Genomic DNA, 17,315 nt, shown 5'->3' on the forward strand with positions numbered 1-17,315 from the left:
TCACAAAAACGTTGGCTTCTCTGGAAGGAAGCAGTATATATTTTCAGGATTAAGGTGTGGTCTAACACCTCATAGAATACATTGGTGAGTGTTGGTGAGTTCAGCAGGTTAAGCCATTGCTTGGGTCATCCACTTCTATGTGAGAGTCTGGTTTTGGTCCTAGATGCTCTGCTTCTGATCCAGCTTCCTGCTAATGCACCCCGGGAGGCAGCAGATTGTGGTTCAAGTACGTGGGTCTCTGCCACTCGTGTGAGAGACCTAAGTTCCTGGCTCTTTGTCTCGGCCTGGCCCAACTGTGACTGTTGAGGGCGTTGAAGGAGTGACCAGGTAGATGGAAGATCCTTCTCCTGTTCATGTGCTCTTGCTGTCATGCTACTTTCCAAGTAGATGGAAATAAATAAGGGAGAGAGGAAAGTAGATGGAAATCAAATGGAGAGAGAAAAAAACATTTTAAAAACAAACAGAATCCAGGAAGGCCAGATTTGCCAAAATGCAGGCCTATGAGCTGGTTGCCAGCAGTCCCTTCATTTAAGGAGAAAGATAATTTTGGGGGTAGAGTGTGTGGCAAAGGTGGGCCCACAGTGGAAAGTCCCCTGACAAAATTGATGTAAAATCATAACGCAGAAATTAGCCTTTGGAGTATTGTCATTTCATGACCTTGAAAGAAGATCAAGCCCTGTTATGGTTTACATATCTTTGTCATCTTAAATTCTAGAAGCATCTTTCTTACGTTTTTCTCATTTATGTGCCCATAAGCTAGCTTCCACATATTAGTCGTCTTACATTAATGAAAACGAGATTCAGTGAAATGCAGTGTTAGGAACTTTGAAAGAAACGGTCCTTTGAATTATTTTGTTCCGCTTTGACTGGGTTAGTATGGTTCTGCTTTCTGTTGAACATGATCAATTCTTTGTCATGTACTCATTTTCTTTTGAGGTGGGCTGTGTTTTTGAAGACAGATAAGACAGAGGAGGAGAGAGGGTTCTCCCTGTCGGACTGCAGGTGAGCTGAGATGTAAGCCAGCCCTTGTAGGTGTCTGGTAGGGGTCAGGTTCCCTGCAGTTCTGCTTGAGTGTTCTAAGTAGGCTGTGCGTTCCCACTGCAATGTGCTGAATGAAAGAAGAACTCTGAGGCAGAATGGAGAAGCAAGAGGGGCCAGGTTGAGACAGGGAAACTTCCTGTCAGCTCCAGGGACAAGAGATGAGCAGGTGCTGACCATAAGGCCATCAGGTGGCTTGAGCCCAGGCCTGTAGGGGGTGCCCAGAGGGAAACAGCTGCCTGGAAGGAGGAGATCTGGGCTGCTGCAGAGCAAACTGAGAGGGACCAGGAGAGGGCAGCCATCTTGAACTTGTCCTGACCATTACCATGGCCCTCCAGATAGAGAGGCGAGGGAAGCCGACTATTTCTCAGTATCAGAGCACAAGAGAAGTTTATTGGAAATGCAGTGGGCCTGACTTGCTGATCTTGAATGGAATGTCTCTGGTTCAGCAGGCTACTTTGGAGAGAGGGAAAGGCACCTCCATAAGTTCTCTCAGTATCCCCGTGCAGAGTTCATGGAAACAATATAAAGGGAGGAGACTGTTAGAGGCATTTCCAAAGGATGTTATGACTTTGGAGGGCATGTGTTAGGATTAGAGCTCATGGGTGGTATCAGGGTACACTTTTCCAAAAGAATTAAAAACATGATTCATACGAAGAGAAGAGGAACTGAATTTAAGGATGTTCTTTTACGTCTCAGGAAGTCATGGGAGAACCAGTAAAACACTACGGTATATCCAAGGAGTGTGTGAGTGCTTCCTGAGGACTAAGATTGGACGGTTACACGCCAAACTGGCTTTTCTAAAAGACAGTAAGCTACAACCTCTGCAGTTTTCTTTTTTTACCAGACAGAAATAATTTGCTTCTCTGCTGGAAATAAATTTACAAGTTAACATATAATTCACAGAGAATGAGCCCTTAATGAACAGTATACTAAAAAATTAATCCATGAGTGGGTCTGTTTAATAATGCTCTTGAAAGGGGGCTGGCGCCATAGCGTACTAGGTTAATCCTCCGCCTGTGGCGCAGGCATCCTATACGGGCTCAGGTTCTAGTCCTGGTTGCTCCTCTTCCAGTCCAGCTCTTTGCTGTGGCCTGGGATAGATAGCAGTGGAGGATAGCCCACATGCGTGGGCCCCTGCACCTGCAGGTGAGACCCAGAGGAGGCTCCTGGCTCCTGGCTTCGGATCGGTGAAGTTCCGGCCATTGCGGCCATTTAGAGAGTGAACCAATGGAGGGAGGACCTTTCTCTCTGTCTCTCTCTCTCACTGTCTGTAACTCTTTCTGTCAAATAAATAAATAAATAGATCTTTAAAAAAAATAATGCTCTTGAAAGGACACAGAGTTATCCTTTGCCATGTTTGTTATCATCCTTCTTTGCAATAAGGAATGAAGTACTTGTTCATATTTACTCCTTTTAACTCTGAGTCCTAAATCACATTACCCATGTATGACTGATTAGCATACGCCTTTTGCTTTTGTCTTGCTCTCCCCTGCCTTTCTGTCTCCTTCCTTCCCCTACCTCTCTCTCAGGTACACGTGTGTGCGTGTGCACGCACACACACACACCCCACTACGGCCACCAGCACCCACCCACCCACCTAATACAGCAGTCCAAAGAGAAAAATCAAGTAAAAGAAAACCAAGGGAACCAAGTATCCCTTTGTTTACCTTATATACATAATTAAAAAACAAAAAAAGAGTGACATAACAACCTGGACTTTTGAAATACTCTGCAAAATTCGGGATGTGAGTAGGTATGGTTTAGGCTCATTCCCTTACAACAACCTTTAGTTGTACTGAAATTTCTTTGCGATGGTTATTTCTAAGTCCAAATGGGCTTATAGTACCCATAATCATACCCTGAGTGGATGCATTAAGAGTGCCCACAAGATCTATTTTGCAGGCATCAGCAACCAAGGCACTCACTTTGGGTTTGAGGTTAGTGCTTCTGGAATTTGGTGGTGGCTTCAGCCTATTTGTGTTTCATCAGAAATTTTCTCTGGCACCTTTTCCAGCATTCTATCTTTTCCATCTTGGCTCTAAGACATAAACATTCCTTCCCTCACTTGGCTTGCCCCCACACAGAAGAATAAAAGCAAATTCAGTTATGGGAAACTATGGCACCAAAGAGAATGTTTTTATATAAAGGTGAATTATATCTTCTGATTCTTAACCCTCATATAGTAATGTTTTTAAATTTTTATTTATTTTTAATTTATTGGATGGGCAGAGACAGACAAAGCTCCCATTCACTGCTTCACTCCTCAAATATCTACAACAATTGGGGCTAGGCCAGGTCGAAGCTAGGAGCCAGGGACTCAAGCTGGATCCACATTGGTAGCAGGGACTCAACCACCTGAGACATCACACTTCAATCACAGATACACAATAGCAGGAAGCTAGAATTGGGAGCCGAGGCCAGCATTTGAACCCATGCACTATGCAGTGTGGGACACGGGCATCCTAGGTAGTGCCTTAACCACTGTGCCAAACAGCTGCCCCAGATATAGTGATTTTATATTTTCACCTTACTTGGGAAAAATTGAATTTGAACTTTCAGCCTTGGGTCATTCCTTATGTTTTTGGTAACCATGATGCCTTATCACTAAAGAAACTAACATTTCTTTTTAAATGTATTTATTAATTTTTACTGTTTGAAAGGCCAAGCAACAGAGAGAGGAGAAAAGAGATGGAGAGATCAGTCTTCCATCCCCAAATGTCCATAATATCTGGGCCCAGGCCAAAGCCAGGAACCTGGAACTCCATCCATATCTCCGAAATGGGTAGCAGGGACTCAAGTACTTGAGATACCACCCACTGCCTCCCAGGATGCACATTGACCGGAAGCTGGATCAGAAGCAGAGTAGCTGGGACTAGCACCAGACACTCCAATATGGGATGTACCAAGCAACAACTTAACCTACTGTGCCGCAATGCTCACTCTGACTGATTTCATATGAGTTAATATTCTTTCTCATATGGAACATGTATGGCATGATCAAAGAATCACTGTGACTTGATATTTCAAACACATATTACCAAGCCATATCTGGACTTATTTAGATATTTACAACAATATTCTTCTAATATTTTTGGCCATCAGTCATATAAAAATGTGATTTACTATCAGTCTTCTTTATTTCCTTAGGATTTCTGATACTTAAAAGACAAGAAGGTCACCTCATGGTAACTTGTGATGTGGCACTAACCTGACATTATAGTTTAGGAAGACATACTTACCCTAGGGTATTTTTCAGTTTCAAGACCATGTTCTACAAAAGGTCAGGTTTATTTGTTTTGCAGATTGAGCAGTTTTGATGTCATTGTCATCCTTATTTAAAATAAAACTTTATTTTTTAAGAGTATTTTTAGGTTCACAGGAAAATTTGGAAGAAAGTATAGAAATTTCCCATATCATGCATAGTATCCTTTATTATCAGCATCCCCCAACAGAGTGTAAACTAGTTACACTTAATGAACCTACACTGATACTTGATTATCCACTAAGGTCCATAGTTTACATAAGGTTCATTCTTGGGGTTGCACATTCTGTAAGTTTGGACAAATACATAATGACATTTATCCCCCATTATAGTATCATACGGAGTCTTGCCATCACCTAAAAATATCTGTGCTCTGCTTATTCATGCTTCTTACCTCTGCTTGGTTTTTAATTTTTTTTTATTCAAGATAAAGAGAGTATTGGAGCTCCAATCCAATGGTTCACTCCCTTACATACATAACAGCTGGAGTTGGCCAGGGCCAAGAGCTAAGAACTCAATTCAGGTCTTCCACTTGGGTTGCAAGGGTGTGGCAAGGACATATTTACTTGAACCATCACTGTTTCTCCTATGGTGTGCACTCTCAGGAAGCTGAAACTGGGAACTTTAGCAAGGAATGGAACCCAAGCACTCTGGTGTTTTAATCAGTAGGCTAAAAACCAGCCCCTCTTGATTGCTTAAACGTAGCAATAACTTTGTTATTCAACTTGTTTTTTAATAGGGGGAAAATACATCGAAAGTGAAACATACCCACAACATTTTTGGTAATTCTACAATGTCAAAGCAAAAAAGCAAAGTTGGTTTTTCGCCCTAATTAATTCCACTAATGCTCTCTCATTCTTTCATCAAATTTCATTTCAATTCAATAAACATTTATTGAATGCTTACTATGTAGTATAGATAGTACCTTCCTCTAAGGAATTTGCAGTTTAATGGCTTTGAAGGAGTGTATTCAACCAATAATAATATTGGCCAGAAAGTTATTACTGCCATAGTAAAAATATTCTAGTGATGGAAATGTTGACCCCTTGCGTTTTGATTAGCTATGATAAAGACTATTGCTAAAAGGACTTGGAAATAATCTAGTTCAACCATCTGAGTTTTAAATACTAAAATATCTTATTCTTTGTTAATGTTTATTTGTTGTAGAAAGTTTAGAATATGTGTAAATCAAAGCACCCATAGTTCCACCACCCCTGAGCAATCATTATTTTTTTTAACTTTTATTTAGTAAAAATAAATTTCCAAAGTACAGTTTATGGATTACAATGGCTTTTCCCCCCCATAACTTCCCTCCCACCCGCACCCCTCCCATCTCCCGCTCCCTCTCCCATTCCATTCACATCAAGATTCATTTTCAATTATCTTTATATACAGAAGATTGATTTAGTATATATTAAGTAAAGATTTTATCAGTTTGCACCCACACAGAACATAAAATGTAAAATACTAGTTATAGCATTATAGTTATAGTTATAGCATTAATTTACATTGGACAACACATTAAGGACAGAGATCCCACATGAGGAATAAGTGCACAGTGACTCTTGTTGTTGACTTAACAATTTGACACTCTTGTTTGTGGCGTCAGTAATCTCCCTAGGCTCTAGTCATGAGTTTCTAAGGCTATGGAAGCCTTTTGAGTTCACCAGCTTCAATCTTATTTAGACAAGGTCATAGTCAAAGTGGAAGTTCTCTCCTCCCTTCAGAGAAAGGTACCTCCTTCTTTGATGGCCTGTTCTTTCTACTGGGATCTCACTTGCAGAGATCTTTCATTTAGGTGGTGTTTTTTTGTTTTTTGTTTTTTGTTTTTTTTTTTTTTTTGCCAAAGTGTCTTGGCTTTCCATGCCTAAAATACTCTCATGGGCTCTTCAGCCATATCCGAATGCTTTAAGGGCTGATTCTGAGGCCAGAGTGCTGTTTAGGACGTCTGCCATTACAATCATTATTTTTTTAAAAAGATTTATTTATTTATTTGAAAGGCAGAGTAACAGAGAGGCAGAGAAAGAGAGAGGTCTTCTATCCATTGGTTCACTTCCCAGATAGCCGCAACAGCCAGAGCTGTACCAACCTAAAGCCAGGAGCCAGGAGCTTCTTCCAGGTCTCCCACATGGGTGCAGGGGTGCAAGGACTTGAGCCATCCTCTACTGCTTTCCCAAGCCATAGCAGAGAGCTAGATCAGAAGTAGAGCAGCCGGGACTTGAACTGGCAGCCATATGGGATGCCAGCACTGCAGGTGGTGGCTTTACCTGCTATGCCACAGCACCAGCCCCTAAACAATCATTATTAACCTTTTGGTGCATTTGCTTCAAGTTTTCTTCTCTACATATTTTTATTGTATTTATATATAGAAACAACTGAGTATATAATTGAGTTTATATAACTATAGACATTTAGTATGCAATTTTGTATACTGATTTTTTCCATAAAATGTCTTTTATAAAATTATCTTTTCCCAATTGTATTAAAACTCTTGGTAAATACTTTAATGGCTAAGTAGTATTAAATTATTAGATCAACCATAACTTAGATGTTTTATAGTTTATGTTTATGCTGTTTCACTATTAAATGGCTTTGGACTTAATACTTTCTCAGGATGGAGTCAAAGTATATGGGTCAAAGTATATGAACATTTTTATGGTGATTGCAAGATGGTTTGGAGTACTGGTCATTTTGCATATTGCATTTGGCTTTATCTTCGCAGTGGGTTTCATTAGCCCATCCTTACACATACTACAGACTCTCTTCCTTTTAATTGGATTGGCAAGGAAGTCACCAGGAACTGAATACACACTTGAGGGACGGAGATAAGCAGATTCAACATCTGCTCCCAAAAAGAGATGGCAGCTTACTCTAGCTGAGCTCAGTAGCACCTTCCCTATTCTGTGTTATTGTCTTTTAAAGCTGCATAGACCTTAACTTACACAGAGTACAAAGTTAATGGTCCCTTGTAGAATTGGGGTGAGAGTGGAGGGTAACAGAAATGAAAGTGGATTAGGGGCTGATTAGCTCAGAGTATTCGTGGATGTGCAGAATGACCTGGGGTCCGCTGAGGTCCGGCTTGCTGGACACTTTGATTGAGACTGACTGGGGACCGGTAGGATACCTCAAGTTCTAACCAGGTCCCTGTATTCCTCTGATGCAGGGTGTTGCCAAGCTGGGTGGTCTGAGGCCTCTGTAGACCTGTTCGCCTCTTTTGCACCAAGGAGGGCCAGGTTGCAGCTTGATGAGTGTGAGTGGCGCACTGACTCAGGAGTGGCTGCGAGGTGGCCTGCAATTAATGTCAGTAAGCACAGATGAGTGCAATGTGAAGTAAGGTCTGAGAGAGAAGTGCCAGCTTTCCAGGGGCTGGGACCCCTTCACAGACTTGAAGACATAACAGACAGTCTCTCAGATCTCACTGCAGAACAATGGAGAAATCCATGGTTGAACCTCTCTTCCGGCTGTCCTTCATGGAGTCCCCGTGGTTGTTTCTGGGCTGATTTTCTCCTTCTGTCTGCCTTTTATGGAGATGAGTTGTAAAAGGAGCAGCAGGAGACAGGGCAGCCTCACTGACAGTGGCTAAGCTCTTGTGCTGTAGTCAGAGCCATGCCCACATTCTGTTTCTCCAGTACCACATTTGGGGCTGCTTTAGACTCCCCTTGAAGTCTCTTGGGACCCCCACATTTTTTTCCAGCCATGTTTACAAGTAGCCAGTCATAATCTCCTATTTATAAAGCCTGAGTTTCCAGTTCAAGTGTAATATTTATGTGTTCCCCATCCACATTTCCATGATAAGGTTACTGTTTGGTTAACCCCAAGGCCGGTCAACTTACTGTTGAGTTCTGTTTCTTCTTGAATTTGTCACAGAGTCCTTGTAGAAAAGGCTTAAATTTAGCTATTGCATTCACTGCCTTAAATCCAAGACACAGACATTTCTCGTGTGAGCCCTCCAATCCTGTGGAAATTTCTCCAGACTTAAAAATACCCCAGAAATGGTTATAATCTCAAACACAGTAACCCTCTCTGGCTAAAAAATATCTTTCACACATCCCAACCACCATCTCCACACCCACACTTCCCTGGGTGAACCAGAGAGTTTGTGTTTTATGAAGAAAATCATTGAAGTCAGCTTAAAGGGTGGGCATTTGGCATAGCAGATAGATGCCCACTGGGACACCCAAATCCCATATCTAAGTGCATGAGTTCAAGTCCTGACTCCATTTCCATTGTAGCTTACTGCTTATTTGTACCCTTGGAGTGCAGGTGATGGCTCAAGTGCTTGGGTCCCTGTTCCCTATGTGGGAGATCTAGATTGAGTTCCCAACTCCCAGTTTCAACCTGTCCCAGCCCTGGCCATAGTAGGCATTTGGGGAGTGAACCAGCTGATGTGAGACCTCTGTCTCTCTGTCTGTCTCTCTCTCTCCTTCTTCTTCCCCTCATATTTTTTTTTAAAACAGAGAAAAAGAAAAGTGAATTTGCTCTGGTCCTTTCTCTTCATCCCCACTTCAGGGGTCCATCTTCACTTGACAGTGGGAAGTCGCTTTAATCCCACTTCTGATTTTTGTACCCAAACAGAGTCTTGGCAAATGCGTGATGGTAGGACAAAGTTATATGGCAAGAAGTAGGGTCAAATATCACTAGACTGTAAATAGAAGCTTCATAAATGATTGATCAGTTGAGAAAGGAAACAGTGTGTGGATTTTGGAGTTGATAAGGAATAATATTAGTTACTTCTTAAAAATTTTATTAAGATCAAGTCACTGTTTCTCATAGTGTCCATTTCACTTCAACAAGTTTCCCCTTTGGGAAACTTGTCCTGATGGTTGATGTACAATGTGATACTTTATCCATTTTAGTATTTTTTTTTTTTGTTCTAGTACCATTGGTTGAACTCTGTAATTAACACACAATTATTCTTAGGTGTTTAAAATTTAACTGAAAAGTGATCCCTGTTAGGAATTTGGAAAACATTATGCTGAGTGAAATAAGCCAATCCCAAAGGGACAAATACCACTTGTTCTCCCTGATAGGTGACAACTAACTGAGCACCAAAAAGGAAACCTGTTGAAGTGAAATGAACACTATGAGAAACGGTGACTTGATCAGCCCTCACCCTGACTGTTGATGAGCAACTTAATATGTTATCCCTCTTAGTATTTTTTTGTTTGTTTGTTCTACTTAATACTTTTGGTTGAATACTGTAATCAATACACAATTCTTCTTAAGTGCTGAAACTTAACTGAAAAGTGATCTCTGTTAAATATAGGAGTGGGAATAAGAGAGGGAAGAGATGTGCAATTTGGGACATGCTCAAGCTGACTTACCCCAAACGGTAGAGTTAGAAACATACCAGGGGATTCCAATTCAATCCCATCAAAGTGGCATGTACCAATGCCATCTCACTAGTCCCAGTGATCAATTACTGTTCACAATTGATCATAATGATAGGACTAAGAACCAAAGGGATCACATAAACAAGAATAGTGTCTGCAAATACTAGCTGATAGAATCAAAAAGGGAGAGAACGATCCAACATGGGAAGCAAGATACACAGCAGACCCATAGAATGGCAGATGTCCTAAACAGCACTCTGGCCTCAGAATCAGCCCTTAAGGCATGCGGATCCAGCTGAAAAGCCCATGAGAGTATTTCAGGCATGGAAAGCCAAGACACAATGGGGGAAAAAAAACCTAAATGAAAGATCTCCACGAGTGAGATCTCAGTGGAAAGAATGGGTCATCAAAGAAGGAGGTACCTTTCTCTGAAGGGAGGAGAGAACTTCCACTTTGACCATGGCCTTGTCTAAATATGATCAGAGTCGGTGAACTCAGGGGGCTTCCATAGCCTTGGCAGCTCATGACAAGAGCCTAGGGTGATTACTGATGCCATAAACAAGAGTGTCAATTTGTTAAGTCAACAACAAGAGTCACTGTGCACTTACTCCTCATGTAGGATCTCTGTCCTTAGTGTGCTGTACATTGTGATTTAATGCTATAACTAGTACTCAAACAGTATTTTTCACTTTATGTTTCTGTGTGGGAGCAAACTGTTGAAATCTTTACTTAATGTATGCTAAACTGATCTTCTGTATATAAAGAGCATCAAAAATGAATCTTGATGTGAATGGAAGGGGAGAGGGAGTAGAAAAGGGGAGGGTTGCAGGTGGGAGGGACATTATGGGGGGGAAGCCATTGTAATCCATAAGCTGTACTTTGGAAATTTATATTCATTAAATAAAATTTAAAAATTATTAAGATAGCCATTTTGATAGTTTTTTGTGTGTGTGTATATGTTTTTTTGTTTGTTTGTTTGTTTTTTTTTTTTTTTAGGCAGAGGACTGAGTCAATCCTTGGAATGAGTGCAGGTTTTATTGTATCAGTAGTCTATGGTGATACACTGTATAGGGCCATCCAATTTCAGTGTAGTTCGGTGTGAAAACTGGCGTGTGAGTGCATGGATTATGTAAATGTTGAAGATAAATATGAGGCTATGTTCATTGAGTGCTTTTTTCTATTTTAAAAAGGATTTATTTATTTAGAAAGAGTTTCAGAGAGAAAGAGATCGATCGATCTTCCACTTGCTGGTTCACTCCTCCAGATGCTGCAATGGCCAGCACCAGGCCAGCCAAAGCCGGGAGCCAAGAGCTTCATCCAGGTCTCCCACATGGGTGGCAGGGACTCAGGTACTTGGGCCATCCTCTGCTGCTTTCCCAGGCCTTAAGCTGAGAGCAGGATTGGAAATGGAGCAGCTGGGACAAGAACCAGCCCTGGGGCCAGTGCTGTGGCACAGTGGGTTGACGCCCTGGCCTGAAGCGCCAGCATCCCATCTGGACGCCAGTTCTAGTCCCAGCTGCTCCACTTCCCATTCAGCTCCCTGCTATGGCTTGGGAAAGCAATAGAACATGGCCCAAGCCCTTGGCCCCCTGCACCAGCGTGGGAGACCTGGAAGAAACTCCTGGCTTCAGATCGGCGCAGTTCTGGCCTTTGTGGCCAATTGGGGAGTGAACCATTAGATGGAAGACCTCTCTCTCTCTCTCTCTCTCTCTCTCTCTCTCTCTGCCTCTCCTTCTCTCTCTGTGTAACTTTGACTTTCAAATAAATAAATCTTTATTAAAAAAAAAAATAAAAAGAACCAGCCCTTATATGGGAAGCCTGTATTGCAGGAGGCAGCTTACCCACTATGCCACAATGCCAGCCCCCAGGTGTTTTCTTTTTTTTTTTTTTTTAGAATAATGATGATTTTTTTTTTTTTTTTGACAGGCAGAGTGGACAGTGAGAGAGAGAGACAGAGAGAAAGGTCTTCCTTTGCCGTTGGTTCACCCTCCAATGGCCGCCGCGGCCGGCGCGCTGCGGCCGGCGCACCGCGCTGATCCGATGGCAGGAGCCAGGAGCCAGGTGCTTTTCCTGGTCTCCCATGGGGTGCAGGGCCCAAGCACCTGGGCCATCCTCCACTGCACTCCCTGGCCACAGCAGAGGGCTGGCCTGGAAGAGGGGCAACCGGGACAGAATCCGGCGCCCCGACCGGGACTAGAACCCGGTGTGCCGGCGCCGCTAGGCGGAGGATTAGCCTAGTGAGCCGCGGCGCCGGCCCCCCAGGTGTTTTCTTAAGATGTAGTTCTAACTAGTTTAGTTTATGCTAGACATATATAACTGTATTCTCTAACTTATAACTGCAAGCTATATATGCAGAACTCGTTGCCTTTTTTTTTTTTTTTTTTTTTTTTTTTGACAGGCAGTTGGATAGTGAGAGAGAGAAATGTCTTCCTTTGCCGTTGGTTCACCCTCCAGTGGCCGCCACGGCTGGGGCACTGCGGCCGGTGCACCGCGCTGATCCGATGGCAGGAGCCTGGTACTTATCCTGGTCTCCCATGGGGTGCAGGGCCCAAGCACTTGGGCCATCCTCCACTGCACTCCCTGGCCACAGCAGAGAGCTGGCCTGGAAGAGGGGCAACCGGGACAGAATCCGGCACCCCAACTGGGACTAGAACCCAGTGTGCCGGCACCGCAAGGTGGAGGATTAGCCTAGTGAGCCGTGGCGCCAACCAGAACTCGTTGCTTTTTATGATGATGATTCGTTGGCATGCATTCTTGCTCTATCTGTGTTTTAAAGGAGCCATTCCATTTCTGATTTTGACAAATGGATTGAGGTTGATCTCTGTATTATCTTCCAGTAATATTTATAGACCACAAACTGATAAATGAGTTTGTGTAATGAGTCTTGGTGTGAGCTGTCTGGTACTCTCCGGCCCTCGCATGCCTCTCCTGAGATGTTTTTGCAGAACCCAGTATCTGAGCAGTCCTGAATAGCTGCCTTATCCCTCGGACTTGGTATGTTTAGGACCAAATCTTAAATTAGAAAGAAAAGTTTGTTCCAATCATAAAGGCCAGTTTTGAGTGACTTGCAAATTGCTTTTCTCTCCACTCTTTCACATTGTCTTCTTAGTGAATAAAGAAGAATCACTAAAGGAAGAGCATGTTTAAAGGAACAAGATTCCAATTAATGTCCCCAGCAGTAGCTATATACTAAGGTGAATATTTCTACTCCTAGGGAAACATAAAGGAAAATCTCCAAGATTAAAGAAAATTGTGGAGTTACAGACCCGCTTACTCAAAACGAACACACACGCCCCCCACCCACCCACACACTGACTGTTTCCTTTCCCCTTTCCTACTCCTTTTTGTAAAATATCAGGGGAAATTTTCAGCTTATCAATTGATTGGAAGACATTATCGTGCATGTTAAAGAGCATGGATTTTGAGTTAGACCTGGATTCGGTCCCCTGATCCATCCTCTATTGACTGTGTCAACTTAAGGAAGCCACTATACTCTGGTTTCTCTTCAGATTATATAACTCTTTTGCCTTTTAAGGAAGTCAGTTACTGGATGACTTAAGATTGACTGATATGATCCATATAAGGCCGTTGGTAGAACGTTTGGCTCTTGGTAAATACTTAATAGCTTTCCACTGTTAGTGAGAATCTTCATCACTGTCATTTGTCACCACCACTTCACCATCATGGTCATCATTGCTGCCATACTACTGTGGTCACTGTCATCTTTGTCATTGTTATCCGAGTCATCGTCGTCGTCATCTCCCTCTCCTGATTTACCATCTGCCCCTCTGTTTACTCCTTAGTTCCCTTGCAGACTCTCTTCCTTTTCCAAACCTTCCGATATTGGGATTCCTGAGGTTTATGTCCTAAACCTCTTTCTCTGCCCTCCATGAGCTGTCTCACCCACAGTGGGAGCCTATGTATCAGCCATTGCTGATGACTGTCGAGCCTGTAACTTTACCCCAGACCTTACACCTTACATCCATTATAGACATCTCCCCACAAATGTCCCACAAGCACCTCAAGCCAAATTCAATGCTGCTTTCTCCTCCTGAACCTTACTTCTTTTCTTTTCTTAAAGAAATAATTGCCTTCCACTCTGTTACCAAAGCAAGAAAACTGGATGTCATCCCTCACTGTACTTTTCCCGCTTCCTTCGGTGTTGTCGATAAATTGTGTGCATGACACCTTCTAGACATTATGTTCCATGTGCATAGTTTCATGTGCCCAGTGCAGTTCTCAGTAAGTAATCACTGAATTAATCAATAAAGGAGTGAACGAAACTCTTGCATACACTCACATCCTTCTATTTTCATTACTTCTTTTGGAGTTCTGGCTGCCGTTGGTGCTCACCAACTTGTTAATTCACAGTTCGTAAATCCCATAGTTGAAATATCCCAACTGATTTTCTTGCCTCTAGGTTGGAGTCCCCATTTCGATACCACTGGAGGTCACTGTTCACACCACCAGTAGAATGATTTTTATGAAACCCAAGAATTTAATCACGATCATGCCTCCTCCCTGCTTAAAGCCCTTCAGTGATTCTGAGTGGTTGTACTGAATGCTGTCCTGGTTCACAGCTGTTGTCCAAGAGCACTCTCAGAAGTGTCCAGGCTTGGCCAATAATTAACGACCACCCTATACCTAATCTGTGGTTCATGTTCATTTCTAGCCTCATTGCTCCTCATTTCTCCCTCAAGCCTACCTGTGTGAGGAGCTTCTTGGGCTCTTCCTTCTGCCTAGAAGTCTTCTTTTCTCTATGCCTGGCTTCTTCCCACCATCCAGGTCTCAGGCTAGACTTATTCTGGACAGGATTCTTCTCTGACTCCTGGTTTATGTAAGGTACCTCTTTGTGTTTCTGTATCATCTTGTACTTCTCCACCCTATCTCTTGCCTTAGGATTTCATCACTTATTAACATCTGCAAGTTCCCCAGTAGCCTCTATGCTCGGTCAGATCTGTGGCCACATCAACTGTAACTGCCCACTTGAATCCTGGTGCCTAACCCAGGGTCATGTACATAGATGGCACTCAACGAATATTTGGTGAAGGAGAGGAGGAAAGCGTGAGAGTGGTCATAGGACGGGTACAGGAAATCTTACTCCATAACAGATCATCTGGAACCATGCCTAATGTGCAGCTATGAACAGAAACGTGGTCGTTCTGTCCCTGTTCAGCATGTTTGTGATGGTGGGGGAAATGATTGTGTGTTCCTTTGATTCAAAGTTCATTTTAGGACAGGATTTGGAGTTGGTACACACTGTCAATTCCAGGAAGTCTTGCAGGTGATAATGTTGCAAAACAAAGCAAAGAACAGCTGTTTTTTAGCCTTAGCAAGCATTTAAGGCTACTCTTGTTTCAACCATGGAAGAGGGATTGGTTTTAAAGTTATTTACTTTGAAGTTAAAATTAAATTTATTCTCATTATTCTAACATGTCCTAGGTTAAGTTCCAAATTTTATTCACACTAATAAGAAACATCTCATTGTTCTAATATGAATACTTGTATTATTTGCAAACTTGAAATTGTGTGCTTTTTTTGGATAGTAATTTTCATATTGTAATTTGAGCTGCCAAAGAATCCTGACATTATAGCATTTTGTTCTACCTATATTGACTAGAAAGGACTTCGGGACCTAAGTATTAAACATTTTAGGAAATGTGTTTCTGGGCTTATTTTCTGCAGACATTGGCATTTCAATAGTTTTTTAAAATGAAAATAGTGTTTTCCACATGTAGGGCTTAAATTGTGCTTTCCTCTTTACAAACTTCGACTTTCAGGGAAGAAAAATGAGTAAAATAGACTTAAAAACTCTTGTTTTTTTCTTTTTATCTCCACAGCTTTTGGAAAGAACCAACAGTGGTTTTGAGGAATCAGATTCCGGTGCTACCAAGAGTCCGCTCCACTTAGCAGTAAGTGAGATGCTATTGCCCCTTCGCTTGTGACAAATAGAATCTAAATATTCATAAAACTAGGCTGTTCTTAAGCACAGTAAGGCAGTAATGAGTGATAATGAAAGTAGTACAAGGTCAAAGGCACAGGCTGCAGAGAGAAACACTGCCTCTCTTTCCAACCCCAGCTTCACCTGCTGGTAACCTTACACACTTTACTTTCCTTGTCTGATTTTGTTAAGATTTATTTATTTATTCATTCATTCATTCGTTTATTTATTTATTTATTTATTTGGCAGAGTTACAGAGAGAGACAAGAAGAGAGAGAGCGAGAGAGAGCTATCTTCCATTCGCTGGTTCACTCCCTAAATGGCCACAATGGGCAGGACTGGGCCAGGCTGAAACCAGGAGCCTGGAACTCCATCCAGTCTCCCACCTGGGTGCGGGGGCCCAAGGACTTGTGTTAACTTCCACTGCTTTCCCAGGTGCATCAGCAGGGAGCTGGACTGGAAGTGGAGCAGCTGGGGCTCGAAGTGGTGCCTGTATGGGATAGGCATCACAGGCAGCAGCTTAACCTACTGCACTACACACTGGACTCTCCTTGCCCTGTCTTGAACCTTAGTTTCCTCATCTGCAAAATGAGGGCTGATGAAAGATAATGGGGCTGGCGTTATGATGCAGCAGGTTAAGCCACTGCCTACAACACTGGCATCCCACATCAGAACAGTCCTGGCTGTTCTGCTTTCAATCCAGCTCCCTATTAATGCATGTGGAAAGGCAGTGGAAGATAGCGCAAGTGCCTGCGCCACTACCACCGTCATAGGAGACCAGTTCCTGTTCCTGGCTTTAGCCTGATGCTGCCCTGACCTTTGCAGCCATTTGGGGGAGTGAACCAGCAGGTGGAAGATCTCTCTCTCTCTCACTCTCATTCTCACTCTTACTTTCACTCTGCCTTTCAAATTTCAAATAAAATTTTCAATAAAATTTCAAATTTTCAAATAAAATACAACCTTAAGAAGGAAAAGAGATAATGTAAATAAGTCCTGACCACAATGTCCTATAAGTTACTGTTATAAATTTTAAGTCTTTAGAATTCAAAGAAAACTTTTCAGTTTATGAGAGTTAAAGTGAAACGTGTAAAACCTCCAGATAATCAGGTACCACGTGTTCCGGCACTACATGTGAAAACTCGCAGGGCGTTTAAGCACAGACTTGTGAGAGTAAGATGCAGAACAGCAGTTGTGCTTTCTGACCAGACTTGCAAGCAGGATCCTGGGGGAGGTGGTTGGCTTCATTCTTGTGCTGGGAGAGATCTGGGTAGGAGGGCAAGAGTGCTTTCACCAGTGAGCCTTCCTTCCCACATCCCAGCAAGGGAAGGGAAATGCAGCAGGTCAGAGTGATGACCCTCAGACTCTTCATGGTGTGTCCAAAGTGGGAAGTGCATTCACCACTGCCCCAGACTGTGTCCTGTTGACCGTTTTGATCAGCACCTGTTCCCCAGGAAGCCTGTTGACAGGCATCCACACCAGCTACAATCAGCCCACCTGTCCCAGGGGCTTCTGGCTTGTAAGCATTTGCTTCAGGGACACGAAGAGAGTGTATGGGTGCATTTTTGCTTAGAAAATTCCTGGGGTATGATGCTGGGAAGAATAGGAGGGGCTTACTGGCTTTGACCTTTCACTTACTACCATGCATGCACAAGGACTTCAGTGTCATTCAGTTGAAAAATCACGAGGAGAGCTTATAGAGAGGAATGGGCTTTTAATATTTCTTTATTTATTTTCATCT

The 17,315-nt window shown here is 42.6% G+C and overlaps 1 protein-coding gene across 10 annotated transcripts in view; it reads left to right on the forward strand.

Moving 5' to 3' along the window:
* Window positions 1-17,315, forward strand: part of ANKRD44 (ankyrin repeat domain 44) — a 368,927-nt gene that overhangs the window by 308,155 nt on the left and 43,457 nt on the right. For all 10 annotated transcript variants that reach the window (XM_051849303.2, XM_070070443.1, XM_051849305.2 and 7 more), the window contains exon 17: window positions 15,477-15,548. In XM_051849303.2, the coding sequence (XP_051705263.1) occupies window positions 15,477-15,548 (72 nt within the window). The remainder of the gene's footprint in view (window positions 1-15,476; window positions 15,549-17,315) is intronic.

This window comes from Oryctolagus cuniculus, chromosome 3, assembly GCF_964237555.1.
Source record: "Oryctolagus cuniculus chromosome 3, mOryCun1.1, whole genome shotgun sequence".
NCBI lineage: Eukaryota > Metazoa > Chordata > Mammalia > Lagomorpha > Leporidae > Oryctolagus > Oryctolagus cuniculus.